The sequence below is a fragment of the Trematomus bernacchii genome, unplaced genomic scaffold (assembly GCF_902827165.1).
Source record: "Trematomus bernacchii unplaced genomic scaffold, fTreBer1.1, whole genome shotgun sequence".
Taxonomy (NCBI): domain Eukaryota; kingdom Metazoa; phylum Chordata; class Actinopteri; order Perciformes; family Nototheniidae; genus Trematomus; species Trematomus bernacchii.
The window spans coordinates 19,833,390-19,849,403 of NW_022987714.1; the positions used below are offsets into that span (position 1 = coordinate 19,833,390).

At 39.2% G+C, this 16,014-nt stretch overlaps 1 protein-coding gene across 1 annotated transcript in view; it reads right to left on the reverse strand.

The window, feature by feature from the left end:
* Positions 1 to 16,014, reverse strand: part of ripor1 (RHO family interacting cell polarization regulator 1) — a 67,111-nt gene that overhangs the window by 34,849 nt on the left and 16,248 nt on the right. Inside the window, 11 exon segments of the mRNA XM_034141783.1 lie at positions 811 to 943; positions 2,738 to 2,886; positions 3,055 to 3,180; positions 3,879 to 3,922; positions 4,448 to 4,511; positions 5,249 to 5,398; positions 8,640 to 8,693; positions 9,143 to 9,166; positions 9,471 to 9,549; positions 10,115 to 10,267; positions 10,822 to 10,945. Coding sequence (XP_033997674.1) covers positions 811 to 943; positions 2,738 to 2,886; positions 3,055 to 3,180; positions 3,879 to 3,922; positions 4,448 to 4,511; positions 5,249 to 5,398; positions 8,640 to 8,693; positions 9,143 to 9,166; positions 9,471 to 9,549; positions 10,115 to 10,267; positions 10,822 to 10,945 — 1,100 coding nt within the window.

The window sequence follows — 16,014 nt, forward strand, 5'->3', positions numbered from 1 at the left end:
AGGTGAGCTGTCATTACAGGGACAGCTGTGGCTAAGAGTTTCTCTGAAGATGTCCATCAGCGGCCAGTGCTGCCGCCGGCTCAGACTGCGGGGCAGAGACTGTGGGTCCACAGCAGGAGGACAGAGGGCAGCAGCAGTTACACTTTCATTCTAAACCATGAGATTTCAACTGTTCCATTTTCAGCCAATTCCAGACATGTAATGAATCTAAATCCTTTTTTGATATGGAAGTTTTTGCTTGGATTTTCAAATAAGTTTCCTAAGACGATCCAAGATGGCTGCCTCTTTGTTGCGTTACCCTTGGTTGTGTCTTGTTTTGTTTGTTAATTCAAGGTTTAATGGTTAATTGTTGTATGGTTATTGTACCTACTTATTTGTATATTTCTTGCAAACTTTTTTTCTTTGCAATTTAAATTATAATTTAAATTTAAATGTTTTTAATGGTTCTATTTTTGCTCTTCTTTATTTAACAATGATTCCTGTAGTTAAATTCCTCTCACTGTGTTTATACATGCAAACCTACTTGGCAATAAAACTAATTCTGATTCAGAATTTATATGAAATCTACAAACACTCGGCTAAAAGGCCAGAAACATACGAAATGAAGAGTCTATGATCATCCCAGTTGTCTGCACCTCTTGCATTTAGGTGTTTCATTCAATGACTAAATACAAAAACAGTGAATATCACACAAAATACCAGCAACTTTAAGCTTATACTCCAGAGTCACTATCTAATGAGCATAGTTAAAATGTTACTGTGGAAAGAAGAAGGTTCAAAGAGAGACCACCAGAATAGAGAAGGGCTTACATAGAAGGCTTGTTCTCGTAGAGAGGGCGTGTCCGGCGGGCTCTGGTTGAAGATGGTGGAGAGTCTCTTACTGATGGTGGGAGCTTTGGTGACGGTGCTGGCCACTGACCCCATGTCATCTTTATCAAATGGACTGAAAGAGCGGGAACAAATAAGTGAGGAAGGGGAATCACAACACAACATTTAATATTATATTAAAGCAATAGAGTGGTGCAGCGAGGATGTATTGGCCAACATGGACGTTAGCATGGCATGACGAAAAAACAATGGGATTTTTCCATTGGATTTTTGTTTTTTGCAAAAAATAAGATCTGTGGCAAAAACATGTTTGGGATACTTACAAGTTTTGTTCAGCAGGATTATCTCCATATATTAACACATTTTTATATCAGTTGAAACCTAAATGCTATTGCCCGAAGTAAAGGGCTATGGTAAGGTATGTAACCACCGCTAAGCGAAAGGCAGCTCATGTTTGACATGATGACATTTAGCATTTAGCAGTCGCATTTAGCCCCTTGTTTGTTTATTTTTATGAGACAAATAAGCCTCTAAGGGTGTTGTTACCATACGCCTTTTGTCAGAGATTTGACGTATTGAAAAAAATGTGTGGGCTACAAGGCTAAACTGCTATGTCATGTCCGAGTTGTATGACTCAATTATGCATCACTATGTTTATTTAACCTGTTAAGCACCAAGCCTGTTTTTCATGTTTCAGGCTCGAAAATGACATGCCCAAAACAAATGACTACAACTTAACTTCTAAAAGGGTTATATGAATAATTTATTTTATCAAAGCAAGGTTACATCTGTGAGTTGGATGTAGAAGTGTCAGAATCAATATAGATGTTTTTTATTTTAAAGAAAATTCAGATTTTACATAGTAAAAAACTGTAAATTATAGTGTCTGTCCAAAAGTTCTTTTTTACTTATAGTGAAAACCACCCTTGGATGATGGGTTCGTAGACTAAAAGCTTTAGGAATCCAAAGTACAACATATAATAAGTACCCTGTATCAAGATTGATGCAAAACAAGTGACATTTGACCTTTTTAGAGAGGTTTAGCCAAAACCACTCCACCTCTGAGGTGATTTGGGTGAAAATGTTTTTTTTTCCATATCTCTGGCCCCCCTTGGTCGATTTGGATGGTTGACACCTCTTTCTGAGCGTTAGAGCCAATAGAATCGAAGGGGGAGTCCCCCACACACACACGTTGTGAAGAGAAGAGGTGGGGGCTTCGCGCATGTAATTTAGCATCAGAGCAATCTAGCTCTGACATTTGGAAACGAAAAAGCAGTTTTATTGCTTATGGATTATCAGAAATCATTTCAAAGAGGACACAGACACATTGGATTAACCTATGGATTAACTGCAGCATCGTTTTTTTATCGTTTTAATGCCATTGAAGACCAGTTTTGACCAAGGTAAGCCATGTTAGCGTTTCTAGCTACCTAGCTCCACATGTTCCGATGTACGCTTTCGTTTATAGCGTCGCAAATGTTTATCACTGAGTATTGAGGTTTTTTACACAGATTCAGTGTCTCCAGGAGATGCTAATCGATGGGTTGGCTGTGCATCTAGAATAAGTAATAAGGGAGTTATGAGTGAGTTTAGGTGCCGTTTTAGGTTACATTTTTTCGCTCGTGGATAATTCAGAGGCTGAGTGTTAGCATTGTGGGTTTTTTTTTTATTTTATTTTTTAAAAGATCAGTTAGTTGAGTTTCTTCCCGTTACATGGATATAAAACATTCATAGTTTATTAAATATTAAGATTCCTTAGACGTTGTTTCCTGCAAATAACGCGTTTATCCGCCCGGTACCGGGGGGGCGGTGCGTAACAGGTTAATAAATAACTCTTGGACCAAAAGTAGAGTACTCGTTAAGCTCATTATAATATTCAGTTTTCAGCAGCATGTTTAGGAAAACTCACTTCCAGGTGACTTCCAGGCTCAGCTTAATAGTCCCAAGATCATTAATATCCACGGCAACCGTCTGGGGGAGTGCAACAAACAGGTCCTTCGTCTCGCAGGAAACACTTCCTACAACCACGTGATTGGCTAAGCTCTTCAGCTCTGTCACCTAGGAGACCACAGACATATCAATCATACACTGTTGGCGTCAGAGAAATTAAAGCAAGACAGAAAGTGAAAGATAGGACTGACTCACCGGTAAAAAAATAACACAACGTCACTAACAGGACCAGGAACAGGCCAGAAGTCTCACATTAAACTATTGTACTTGACTGACCTTTACAGAGAGGAAGTCGCTGACGAGCGGCAGGAACACCATGTCCTCACTGTCCCACACCTGTCTGCCGTTCAGCTCGATCCTGCCTCGGAGCTTCCACCGCTGCCGACCGTACCTCATAAAGATCTGAGAACACACACACACACACACACACACACACACACACACACACACACACACACACACACACACACACACACACACACACACACCACACACACACACACACACACACACACACACACACACACACACACACACACACACACACACACACACACACACACACACACACACACACACACACACACACACACACACACACACACACACACAGTCTTACTTCAGCATGGCACATGAGCCATGTGTATACTTTGTGCTCACAGTCCTCATAATGTTTTTACTTATGAGGATGTTTTAATTGATTGATTTCATATTTTCATTGAGCATTCACTATGAATGTACATACATTAGGTGGTAGATAACACAAAGAGAGAGATACTCCCTCAAACTGACAAAACGACAACATTTACATTTTACAAAATAAAATCAAAGCGTCCACAGGTTACACACAGCGAGGCCAGACAACCAGGCAGGGACATGAAGACATGTATTTTTAAAATAGTGTGTTCCCAATATTTAAACTATATTACATTTTATGTTCTCAAAATGAATCATACGCACGCACTCTGTTTTCCTCTTTGTCCTTTTTTCCGTAAAATATATTTCACTGTATCGTATAATGTTTTCAGCATACAGTACTTGGGCAATATTGCACGTGATCATGGTCACTTATAATTAGACAGCCAGACAGACAGACTAACCTCATACTGGTCTCCAGCACATAATCTAGCGAATCCAGCCAGCCCTGAAAGACAGACAGAAAGAGATGCAAATCCTTTAGGAAGTTTGAACTAAATGGAAGTATTTAGAAGCTGCTGAATTAGTTCGCCCTATGGCAGCCATGCTTCTTCAGTTATCGTAGAACAACTACTAAAGAAATGTATTTTAATATTGTTACAGAAAAGACAAAATAAGAGATTGATGATCTGAGCGTTTGTTCACTTTTCAATTTTACAGAGTAGCTGCAACTCAACTATAACAGGGAAATTATTAAGTGTAACCATATTATTTTTCCCGAAAATGTGAGTCCAAAGATGCTGCATGCCAAATGTGGAGATTAAACGGCTTGTCAATAATTCATGAAAAAATAGTTCTATCAAAACTTTTTTTTTTATTACGCCAGCCTCTCATCACCAGTGTGTTGTGGAGTGTGAACTCTTTCTCCAGAGTTGAGTGATATTTGTTGAGGCACGGGTAAGTCAAGGTAAACAGTAGTTCAAGAAGAGGATGGATAAAGGAGGGAAGAAAGCACAGATGGTTTCATTCTCACCTTTCATCTTAATGTGGAACTCCCCCAGATGGTTCTCCAAGTCGTTCTCCAACATGCACATGTTCTATGGAGAAAAACTATTTATTTGACCAAAACAGAAATGAATTACAGAGCTGTAGTTTATAAATTATCCACATTAGTTAAGCTTTTTTTTATACTTGAATGTACTTGCTTACTACTTGCTCATGCAATAGAGTGGTGCAGTGATTATTTTATTTAACGCAGAAGTTAGCATGGCAGTGGCTCCCTCAACGAAATACAATGGGTCTTTTCAATTCAATTTCAAATAGTTCAGAAAATAAGATTTTTTTCAGCAGGATAATAACACCTATTTTATAATTTTTTAAGCGTGCATACAATCTCCAGAAGTAAAAAGCTAACGTTAGGCTATACACAAACTGCGTTTGACTTCATGTCACCACTGCTAAGCTAAAGGCAGCTAACGTTGCTTAAGAATGCTGAATTAGTCACTTGTTGGCAACTGCCGTTTTTATGACACATAGAAGTTTCAGACATGTTGGGTATGTGACACATTTCATTTTTCTAGAACAAAACATCAACATCTCTTCAGTTTGTGTTAACCACAGACCTCATTTCAGGCATCTAACCAAAAACATGTTTAAAAAAAAGGATGACAAACAACAAAACCGAAAGTGGTTAAATGCTTTTCAGGGTTTTAGGACTCATTCCTGCACCACTCCATGGCCCTGTTCTTCCTCAATACATTTACAATTGTTCTTCATCCTATCTTATTCCACTTTTTCATTCCATCTCCCCACTCCTCCGTCCTCTTCATCTTACCTCTGTGTACTCTTTGTATCCTTTATTGGCTTCTGCTAAACTCTCCTTGGCCTCCTTGCTGCTCACAGAGGTGGTGTAAGCCTTCACCATCTTGTTCGCTCCGTCTCTGAGTCTGCTCTGCAGGCAGTACGCTTCGTAGAGCTCCTCGATCTGCGGAGAGGAAACACAGTTCATCTCCAATCCAAAGTAGACATAAGCCTCATGACAGATGTAAAGTGAAAACATGCAAGTGTCTGTATTTTCACAAAAGGAGAAAATATCTATTGCACCATATTTTAATATAAGCTAATTTCTACGAACATTACATTCAAAGTTTAAAATAAAATTCACATTTAATTTAGGTTGGTCATAAAAGGTGTTAGCACTCGCAATTAACCTAAGATTGAATGAAAGGTCTCCTATTATACTATTTTTAGGCATATATTATAGGTCTCGGATATATACAAATATATAAAAAACATGTCTATGAAGTGTTTTGCTCAAAATACCAAACAGTTCACCCATTCTAGCCATGCCTCATCCCCCTCTATTTCAGCCCTGTTAGAAAAGTGCTGATTCTGGGTCCGTAGCTTTAAAAAAAAAGAAGAAAAAAAAGAGGGGGGGTGCTAATGCAGGGGAATTCTACCGGCAGATACTCAGCTAAATGCTGCCGTGATTAAACGCCATATCATAGCCGGAGGAATTTAATTTGAAACATTTCAATTTAAGGTAAAAACTGATCACATGACGTATCTGGGCATCAAGGCTACTAATCTGTATAGAAAGTTATTTGAGGAAAATGTTACCCCCCTTCTTGAACGTGTACTAAGAAAGATTTTCAGAGATGAGGCAATCTCCCATTATCGCTAATTGGACGCATTAATGTAGTGAAAATGAACACCTTACCTAAATTCTTATATTTGTTTCAATGTACTCCAACTTGTATACCAAAAAAGTATTTTAATACTCTGGACCAGCGGTTTTCAAAGTGTGAGGCGCGCCTCCCAGGGCCAAAGAGCTTCAGGGGAGGTGCAGCGTGAGAAAAAAAAAAACTAGAAATAGTGAAAATCTAGCTTGTTAACTTCAGCTAACTTTATGCGAGCGGTAACATGGATTGATTTTTAGTAAGTTACCTAAAGTGAGAGAGGAGACAGCGTCTGGCAGAAAACGTCACTTGCATACTTTTGGCTGTCTGTGGAGACCGAGTTCCCCCACCTCGCCAAAAAGGCTGTAAAAGTGCTCATTCCCTTCACCTCCGCCTACCTGTGTGAGTGCGGGTTTTCCGCATTGACCAAAAGCAAGTACCGGTCAAGCAGGGGCGGATCTACCGGGGTGGCATGGGGTGGCAACTGCCACCCTAAAAATAGCCTTGCCACCCCAGCTGCCACCCCAGTTGGCAGCTGTGTTTTGAAATAAAAGTTGTGGCTCATCGGACATTTATGAGAGAAAATCCCTAATGTCCGAGTGCAAGTGAATGCAGCACAAGACGTGAGCCTTGTAACCCCTCCCCCGGCCCTGGCGCGAGCGTGGAAATGTATATATATATTTATTTTTTTACATTTAATAAAAAACTGAATTAGAACACAGATTTTCTATAGTCAACCATGACTAACATGTATCTCGACCTTGTCATGTCTTCTTTTTTTTTTTGTGCTGTGATTTTATTTATTTTTTGTACTGTTTGTCTATTATTTTAAAATGTTTTTGTACTATTAATCTTGTCTTATTCTGTAAATAGACAACCTGCACTTTTTTTTGTCACTGAAACTGAAACTGTATGTATTGTTTAAGAAAAAGGAAATTAAAGTTTATATAAACATTTAATAAAACGCCATGTCATGTTCCAAACCAGATCAAGGATTATTTCTGAAACAGTATGGAGCTCAAATGCTTTTTCTCTTGCAGGTTTACCACAAGGTGAGTACCTTTTTATATCCTGCTTTTTTGACACATACTCTCTCCAGTACAGCGTTAGCTCTGAGTGTTAGCGATTATTGCTAATGTAAACAAAGACCAGATTATTTCCAAAACACGTCGCGCATTGTTTCTGATAGCGACGTTTTTGATAGGGCCGTGGGCGTAAAGCCAGCACACATTTCCGATATTACGTCATATCGGCAGCAAATCTGGATCAGCTCCGTTGTACCCCCGTTTTTTTAGATTTGGGTACGGAGGAAAAGAGAGAGGGTTTTGTTTTCTGACACTTTGTGAGTTCCCTGACACACCGGGGACACATATTTATGTATAACAGACATCACAAAGTGCATTTTGCATGATAGGAGACCTTTAATGCAAATTAATCACATTTCCATGTTTTTGTCGATATTTTAAGTGTCGGAAAATTGTCAGACTTCATGCCAACAATACAGAAATCATGTTATAATAAAGTTAAAACCGTCTAATTTCTCTTGCCAGTGTGTCATGCATGTCTTTATGACAACACCACACATGTTTTTGTCGCATCCCCTCCAAAAATACGTAAGAAAGTAAATACTAGTATTTTAAACTTACTACTTTAATTCAATAATTTATCCAACATACATGTGTATTATAACCACTACACCCAGCACTCATTGCACACTGCAATATAAAACACAATATATTTCATTTCGACCTCTGCAGGATGCTTAATGTTGACTGAAAACTGACCAATACAATTGTTGCTAGTCTGAACTCTACTTAAGCTGCCACATGCACTGGTTATTTATGTTTGGTTTCAGAACAGAAAGGTAGGACATCTCCAACACTTGATATCTAAATATGACCATTTAGTCAGTCAGTGTCCACAAATATGAACCAGTATCTTCAGCAAAAGCTCTTTAGTCCAGGACTGATGCTATGTACTATAATGTTTTTACTGTTTAACCTGCCTCTGCAGATAAAGTAACCCAACAACAGATACAGAGTCATCCCACAACACAATCAAATGTCAGGGTGCATTAATGTGAAGACAGAAACACCTTCTAAATGTAACCAGACTGTAGAAAACAATAGTTTTTTTGGAACATTCCACATCACCCCCATTATCGTATCATTAATGGACTCATCCAAACGGCACCTGGTCGGTACGGCAGGAACATTCCTATCAATCCGCAGTGAAGCGACTACAGACTGGCATGTTTTGTGTGTTGTGGATATACAGTATGTACCAGCATTTTTTAATTTCATATACCGCTGATAAACAACAACGTTTTGCAGTTATATGGATCAGACTTTGGACTGCCATACTTTAATATGAGTCAACTACACCTTCTAACAGAGGACAGGAACATCTAGATGCAGCACAACAGTATTCACATACACAGTGTCCCCTATACAGTTGTGTAACTTTTTCAAAATGTTCTTGAAAGTTTATTTTTCTTTAACATTAACTGCTGTGGCGAGGTATTAACTGAGATCATGGTGGTCTTACCTTGCTGAGGTGGAACTCCAGTCGTCTGATGTACCGTTCTGTCACCTTCACTTGCTGTCAGAGGGAGGCACAGAGTCATTTTTATATCCAATTGGTCAACAAAGACTGGACTTTTTCCACAATGAAAAGTCTAAATAAAGGCTTAGGTCAGCGCTACAAAAAAAAGGCATATGCATAGTAACATTTCCACAGCACACACAACGCAATCACACATATTTGATTTAAAGCCTGGAAGGAAGGGGCTTTGAGCAGTTTGAAAGATTTTTATTGTGCAACATAATGAATGTGCAGCGTGCTAAAAGATCCCGGAGACGTAAAAGTGACTGTAGATAATTTGCGTAGAGAAGCGAAAGCGAGATGGATCTGTTGTACTGATGGAATTAATACTGTGGACATTTAAATTACACTGAATTATGAATGCAGAAGGGAAACACGGAGAAAGTATTGAGTCTGCATTAATAGCGTCTCACTTAGATATGGTCATAACTAAGAGAGTAGCTCACCTTGTCCAGCTCATACAGGAAACCCTGAAAGAGAGAAACATTTGTTATTAAGTCGCAGCACAATATGATGTACACTCTTTATGTTAAGTAATATTTTGCTATTTCAGAACAATTTCATTTTTACAGAGTTACCTTCAAGATGTAAATGTTTTGTTAATTTTGATATTTTTCTCAACTTTAAAAAGAGACCTTTTCAAAACCTCTGCCTGCAATAAGCCACAAAACTCAAGTGCTTCTGTCCACATAAAACATAAGAAAATGGTCATAGAATTAAACCGGTAAAGGAGCGTTTTCCTTTTCACCGGTAGTGCGAGCCAACAGAACGTACCAGTCTGGAGTTCCTCTTTGATTCTTTCATCTGTCGGCTGAGACTGTCCGAGTCCATCTGATGGACCTGTAGGTAAGAGCTGAGGGAGAAACACTGGTTTAACATATACACATCACATCACAAATGAATTCTCATACAAAAATATTTGTAAAGCTGGTTTCAGGTCAGAACATAAAAGCACACATTCACTATCAGGGTTTAAGCTTTTAAGAGTTTTGTAGAATTGAACCCAAATTGCTGAAAAAAACGTTTTAACGTAGATAAGGATACATTAACACATGTTATTACATGACTTAGATGAATATTGATTCTGATTGGTCAATTTGCACATTCAGTAGCCTGCTCGTCTTGGATAGCAAACCGCTGCTAATGAAGCTCTTATCAAGGGAGTATGTGTTATCATATAAGTCAACTTAACATCAGCTCTGTCGACAAAAACAGACCTTAGCTTTCAGTTTCTTTTCAGAAAACACCCCAAATACTTTGTGGAGATCATAAAACTTTGGATTCAAGCCATTAAGAAAAAGAAAAAGAAAACAGCGCAAGAGAAGAAAAGAGGTTAAAATGTAAAAAAAAAGTAGCAATAAGCAGGATCATGTGCAGCAAGTGTTTGTGTGTGTGTGTGTGTGTGTGTGTGTACTCACTGAAGGCCTTTTTTCAGCGCCTCATAGACCTGATCAAGTCTCTCTGGTTGGGGGACTTTGGGTGGAGGGTTGGACTTGGTGGACATGGTGAACATCCTGCTGGCTCTGCTGGGCTTCCTGCTGACGCCTGGAGTGCTGAACACTGAGAGGCTCCTGCAAATCAGAAACACCAACATCAGACATATGACATTCTCAGCATCACATCACACTGACACCATCAGAACGCTGATCCTGTGCCACAACACATATTAAAGTTGTTCTATGTGTTGCTGGAGTTCTGAGCTCTTCAGACCTTTTCCCTTCTTCTGCACCTTGGAAGTAGCTGAAGTAGCATGTAAAAGGACGTTCTGTCCCCAGTGCAAATTGTTCATGTCTTAATGATATATTTTTCAAATTATTCTGTTTTGATAAGCAGCTTTGTTTTAAGACATTTAATATAATATGATAGTATATCACCTTTTGTCATTAGATCAACTAATGCCTTTGTTATTACACTCAATTGATCTTAATAAAAAAGTGACATTTTTAACACTGGGACCAGTTTTTACTAATTAAACACTGAAGAAGTATTTTAAAGCTACACCTCCTACGATAGAAATAACCCTATGTTGGTAAATCATTATGTAAACGAGAACGTTTCACGATATATACATTATAAAGTTAAATGATACATTTTTAAACCGAGAAACATGTTTGAGTGTGTGTACCTGTAAGGCTTGTCGTTGGTGTTGACTCCAGTGAAGCTCTGGCTCCTAGTGATGGATCTGGAGGTGAGGCGTCTGGCGGGGCGAACAGAGAGCGACATGGTGGAGAGAGCTCGGGACGGACCCCCTGAACAGAGCAGAGAAGAAGAGCCATCAACACACTGCTGACACACAGCATGACAACCTGACCGGCAATAATATTCTGTCATCCAAGGCACACAGTCATAGAGCAACTAGGGAAAACTGAGTCAAATGGAAACTGAAACGAAAACAAACTTGACCAGGAGAGTATTGTTGCTGCCAGTAGCCCCGCTGGCTAGCCCCTGTCAGAGAAGAGCTCTTTGAAACCCTATTAGACCTTAACCTCTCTAACACGATCAGGTCACATGAGTTTCAGGAGTCCCTGATCATTTTTCATCATATCATATCAATAATTTGAAGTAAAAAAGTGTATAATCCTCAACCAGGAACTCTAGCATTAAACAGTGCAAGGTGATAGATTCCATGTCTCTCTTGGGTCTACCATGTCAAATGAAACCTAGATTCTAAGGTCCTACCCGAAAACCTTTCTTTGGAGGGACAAGATATTGTATACTAAGGCTGCTCCACCACTTCACAACAAGAAACAGCTAACCCACTACTAGAGCAACAGGAGGAGATTGTATCTGGATACTTCAAACTGCTTTTATCCGTTGATTATTTCTAACGTCAATGCTTTTAACTACAGTAATGCCTGCCCAGTGTCTACAGACAAATACTTGCCCCCAAGACATTGATGGATATAGTTTATTTAGAAAGGTCAGGAATGCATATGAGGTGGGGTGGTAGTATACATTCAAAAGCAAATACCAGCTAAAGTGAGATATGATTTGATGTCTGCTGATATTGAAGTACTTTGGTTGCAAATTAATTTACCTCACTTGAAACCTTTGTTGGTAGGATGTTGTTACAGACCTCCAAATGTAAACCTAATTTATTTAGACAAATTATGTGAAATGTTAGATAAAGTTTGTGATCTTGACAGAGAGATTTATTTTATCGGAGATTTAAATATTGACTGGAATATGTTGCACTGTGCCCTTAAAAACAAGCTGCAGACAATAACTAATACATGTAACTTGGTACAAATGGTGACTAAACCTACTAGGATATGCATAAAGAAAGATGGGTCAAAAAGTGCAACTTGTATTGATCATATATTTACTAATTTTAGCCATGTATGTTCTCAGGCAATATCAATTCCAGTAGGGTGTACTGATCATAATTTAATAATTATCGTGAGAAAGACAAAGGTGCCAAAAGCAGGACCAAAAGTTATTGTGAGGAGATCAATGAAATATTTTTGTGAAGAGTCATTTATACAGGATGTTCAAAACATGTTTTTGAGAAAGTCGATCCAGATGATGCTCTTGATGTCTTTAATTTGTTATTTATGCAGGCGATTGATAAACATGCTCCACTTAGAAAGCAGACAGTAAGGAACTTTAGAGCACCCTGGTTAGATGAAGAATTAAGGGATCTAATGAAACAAAGAGATGATGCAAAACATGTAGCTCTCATCAAGTTATGAGTCAGATGGGCAAATGTATAGAAGGTTAAGGAATTATGTTACAGCAGTAAATAAAAAGAAAAAACAATTGTATTATGGAAATAAAATTAAAGATATAAAGGATGACAAGAACAAACTGTGGAGTTTAGTGAATGGCATGATGGGCCGTAAGCCGAGATCCACCTCAACATATCTTGAGGTGGAAGGGACATTTTTGACTAAACCAGTACAAATGGCTAATTATCTGAATTATTATTTTCTTGATAAAGTGAATCATTTGAGGAGAAATATGAATCAAACTATAAACAGTAACTCCACATTTCTAATACATTATTTAATTATGAAAAATAAGAAGTGTACATTTAAAATAGAAAAAGTGACAATTACAGATGTTGAATGTCTACTAGGTCAATGTAATGATAAACCACCAGCAGTGGATAATTTAGTTGGTACATTTCTTAGATATGTTGCTAATTTTGTTGCAGAGCCTATCTGCCATATTATACATTTGAGTATTGAAAAATGTATTTGCCCACAGGCATGGAAAATAGCAAAAATTATTCCACTTGCAAAAAATCCAGCTGGACCATTTTCTGGTACAAATAGCCGCCCAATACGTTTGTTACCAGCGTTAGCAAAGATAATGGAGAGAATAATGTTCAATCAAATACAAAAATACTTTGAAGGTAACAAACTTAATACCGTGTATCAACATGCTTACAGACCTGCCCATTCGGCATGCACCGCTTTAACACAAATGACAGATGACTGGAAGGGCGAACTAGATAATAGGAAGTTGGGTGCAGTACTACTTGATTTTAGTTCTGCTTTTGATGTCATTGACCATTCTTTGTTGTTACACAAGCTGGAACAATATGGTTTTAATTTTGATACGCTGAGGTGGTTAGAAAGTTACCTGACAAATCGAAGTCAAACTGTTTTTTTAATGGAAGTCTGTCAAAGATGAAGACAGTCACTTGTGGAGTACCTCAGGGTAGTTGTTTGTCACCACTTTTATTTTAAACGTTGGATTTCTCTAACCAGTTGTCATGCATTTCTTAATTACAACAGCACACGTGTATTTGTTATATCTCCCCAAAATACAAGTAAATACTAGTCCTTTAAAGCATCTTATAAATCATGATTGAAATATTTTTCTTTTCAATTGCCAGCACTATTTATAATATACTAATTAAAAAAATGTATAGCTGATGCAGCAAATGTCTTTATTTTGAAAAGCATGAAGAGCTTCTGATGTCACTCACAACCCAGAGAGACGTTATATTGTTTGGCATTCAAAATTCAAATGTTTTTTCACTAGTATTAATGTCACATAAAAAAGACTAATCCAATGAAGCTGCTGTGGTCTTAACCCAACCTCTGAAGTCTGTGTCCTGAAGCAGGGAGCCGTTATTGTGGCTGAAGTCAGCGGTAAATATGTGTCAGTTTAAGCAGTGATTTCCTACTGTGGCCTGTCCAGTGTCCTGCATCCTGTTTCTTCAAACAACTGAAAGGCCTTCGCAAGACGCCTTCCAGAACCCCCCCCTCCCACCCCTCCCACAGAACAGGAAATGTCACAATCCTACAGGAAGTCAGAAGCCACTGCCTCTCCTGACAGGAAATTTAACAAAGGGAGATAGTCCTGAGGGCCGCAGTCATCTGGCTCAAGAGAAAAGGTCAATTCTGCTGGAGTGGAACTAAATCACAGGGGATGGAAACAATACTAACTTAACTGATGCTGTTCAACTTTTATATTATCCTTTTAAGTCAAATACAAAGGGTTAACATGTGCTTTTACTTTACTCTTAACTGGGAGTAAGAATTCCCTTGAAAAGAGTAACAGCAGAGGAAGAATGTGGGTGTGTGTGTGTGTGTGTGTGTGTGTGTGTGTGTGTGTGTGTGTGTGGTGTGTGTGTGTGTGTGTGTGTGTGTGTGTGTGTGTGTGTGTGTTGTGGGAGTCTGTGTCCAACCATTTGTTGACTTAACCTAGTTTAAGTGCTCAGAGTGAGAACATAGGAGAGAGCGATAAGAGAAGAGCACATTTCAGAGAGAGAAACTGAGCCTGACAGAGGTGCAGAGAGGACAAATAAAGCAAGTGGAAAAGTTGGGTCATGCTGGGTCCATCACATCCAGGCACCTTCCTCTTTAACTTCCTGTTTGAACATCATGTTGTGCACCATCTCTATCAGAAAGTCTAGATAATGAATTTGGTTTTGGTGCACTGTTCCTGCTCACTAAGAAGTCTCCACAAAACCTTTTATCTTAGTTCAATGGGTTATAGTCAGGCAGCTCATTGTGGAATAGCCTCCCAACTGAGATACGGGATTGTCCCACACTCAATAGCTTCAAAGGTCAACTCAAAGAATGGTTGAGAAACAAACATCCGTGCAATCACCGCTAAATGCACTTTATGTAGCTCTTGTATCCTCTCTTGCACTTTATATGTCGTTGCTGCTATATTGTATTACCATGTCATAAATACTTGTGTATGCTGCTCTTGCTCTTTTGGACCTTTTGCATATCATGTATTTTGTTTTTGCTACGTTTGTAAAATGTAAACTTCTTAAATGTTTTCTGTGAGGGACTGCGAATGGAAATTAGCTCAAAGCTAAATCTGGCACTGTTACGCTTGACACATTTTAATGTTTTAAGTGTTCATTACTGTGCATTGTCCCTGCCAAATAAACGATAAAAAAAAAATGTGTTGTCAGTCTTTTACCAATGCCACCATAAAGTGGGCAACAAAGAAACAACATCCTAGAGTCGCCGGTTCAAGTCCCTATTGGACCATTATACTGGTAGCTGGAGAGGTGGCAGTTCACCTCCTGGACACTGCCAAGGTGTCCTTGAGCAAGGCACAAAACCCCAACTGCTCCAGACAGCCTCTTTGTTCTGACACCTCTTAATTAAAAGAATGCATGTGTTTATGCATGTGTGGGGGGGGGGGGTGCTAGTGACTTATCCGACCGGCCCACATCGGCTTCTGTACCGGCCCATCGGGATTCGTCCCGAACGTCCCGATGGCCAGTCCGCCCCTGTCTGTCGCCATGGCAACGGCATTTGATGACACCCCATAATACGCTTAGATGCGTTGATGGCTGCATCGTTACCAAACCTGTGAAGTTTTGGGCCGTTTGGAACATTTTCACTGAAGTTATGAGAAAACCTTGTTTCATGGTGAGCATTGTGTTGCCATGGCAACGGCATTTGAAGAAACCCCATAATTGACGTAGAGCTGTTGAGGGCTGGACCGGTGATATACAAGCGAAGTTTGGGGGATGATCGGACCGTTTCCATTGGACTTACAGCGACATCGTGCTTCATGGCGAGTGGTCTGTCGCCATGGCAACGGCATTTGATGACACCCCATAATACGCTTAGATGCGTTGATGGCTGCATCGTTACCAAACCTGTGAAGTTTTGGGCCGTTTGGAACATTAAAAAGCTGAATATTTCAATATTTCATTGTGTGTGAGAGAGAGAGAGAGAGAGAGAGAGAGAGAGAGAGAGAGAGAGAGAGAGAGAGAGAGAGAGAGAGAGAGAGAGAGAGAGAGAGAGCTCTCGCATAGAGAGAGAGAGCGAGAGAAGATGAGATCGAGAGCTGACGAGAGAGAAATTAACAGTTAGAACTGACTGCTGTCAATTGG